We start from the raw sequence: 915 nt of genomic DNA on the forward strand, positions 1-915 counted from the left end.
CTCTTTCCTCAGCCAAGCTGGCAGCATCTGAGGAGGGTGCAGGCATCATGTCTGTGGAGCAGCAGCTGGAGAAGAGGAGGTACTTTGTGAGGCTGGGGTCTCTTGCTGATGAGCTTTGCCTGCTTGCCTACCTGCACTCAACAAACAAGATCAAACAGGTCTGGCAGGGCATGCAGGAAGCACTTGCACAGCTTCAGTGCATCATTGAACTGGTAGGTAGATGCTGGCAGGAGTGGGACCAAACTGTTGGCTTGGTCTCTGTTTCATTGCTATGAGAACGAGCTGTGCTGCTCACCAGCAGATCTGTCTTGACACTCTGATCTTCCCCTGCCACAGATGGAAGTGCTTAAGCAAGGATTTAATCAAAAGCTTCAGGAAGGGCAGGAGAAACTACACCAGATGTGGCTGGACTGGAGCAGGAAGTTTTCCAAAGAGAGTGGAGATGAAAGCATTGCAGAGCCAGAGGTACCTCCAGGGGAGGGAAGCAAAGGGATCTAGGCACAGCCTTGGTTTTGGTGGGGTTTTAAACCTTAGTTTTGGAAGTAACTCCCTTCTTTGGTCTTGTCCTTCCTGCCTCCTCCCAGGAGATGGAGTCCCTGGCCCTGCTCATGGCACAGAGCATCACCCAGCAGCTGCAGCTCACCTGCTGCAAAATAGTGTCTGCAATCCAAGGCCTTCCCTCAAGATTTCAGGATAAGGTGGAACAATCTCTTAGTACCATAGAGGAGCTTCATGCTTCCTTCTCAGCAGCAAACTCCTTCCAGGACTTGTCCAGCAGTGTCTTGACCCAGGGCCAGAGGAAGCTGAGTGTGATCCAGGAGTATATGGAGGAGCTGCTGGATTATCTGAAGAACAATGTCCCTCTGTCCTGGCTGGTGGGACCTTTCTCCCCGAGGGAGAAGGAGGTGGAAACCT

General features: G+C 52.0%; 1 protein-coding gene across 1 annotated transcript; it reads left to right on the top strand.

Annotated features, from left to right (window-relative positions):
• Positions 1 to 8: 8 nt before the first annotated feature.
• On the top strand, positions 9 to 905 carry LOC104395948 (perilipin-3-like; the record flags this gene model as incomplete). The annotated part of the gene is made up of 3 exons (XM_010005706.1): positions 9 to 212; positions 337 to 465; positions 585 to 905. Coding segments are annotated over 3 exons (654 nt in total), but the record flags the coding sequence as incomplete, so codon positions are not given.
• Positions 906 to 915: the final 10 nt, after the last annotated feature.

Source organism: Chaetura pelagica, unplaced genomic scaffold, assembly GCF_000747805.2.
Source record: "Chaetura pelagica isolate M959 unplaced genomic scaffold, ChaPel_1.0 C11192884, whole genome shotgun sequence".
NCBI lineage: Eukaryota > Metazoa > Chordata > Aves > Apodiformes > Apodidae > Chaetura > Chaetura pelagica.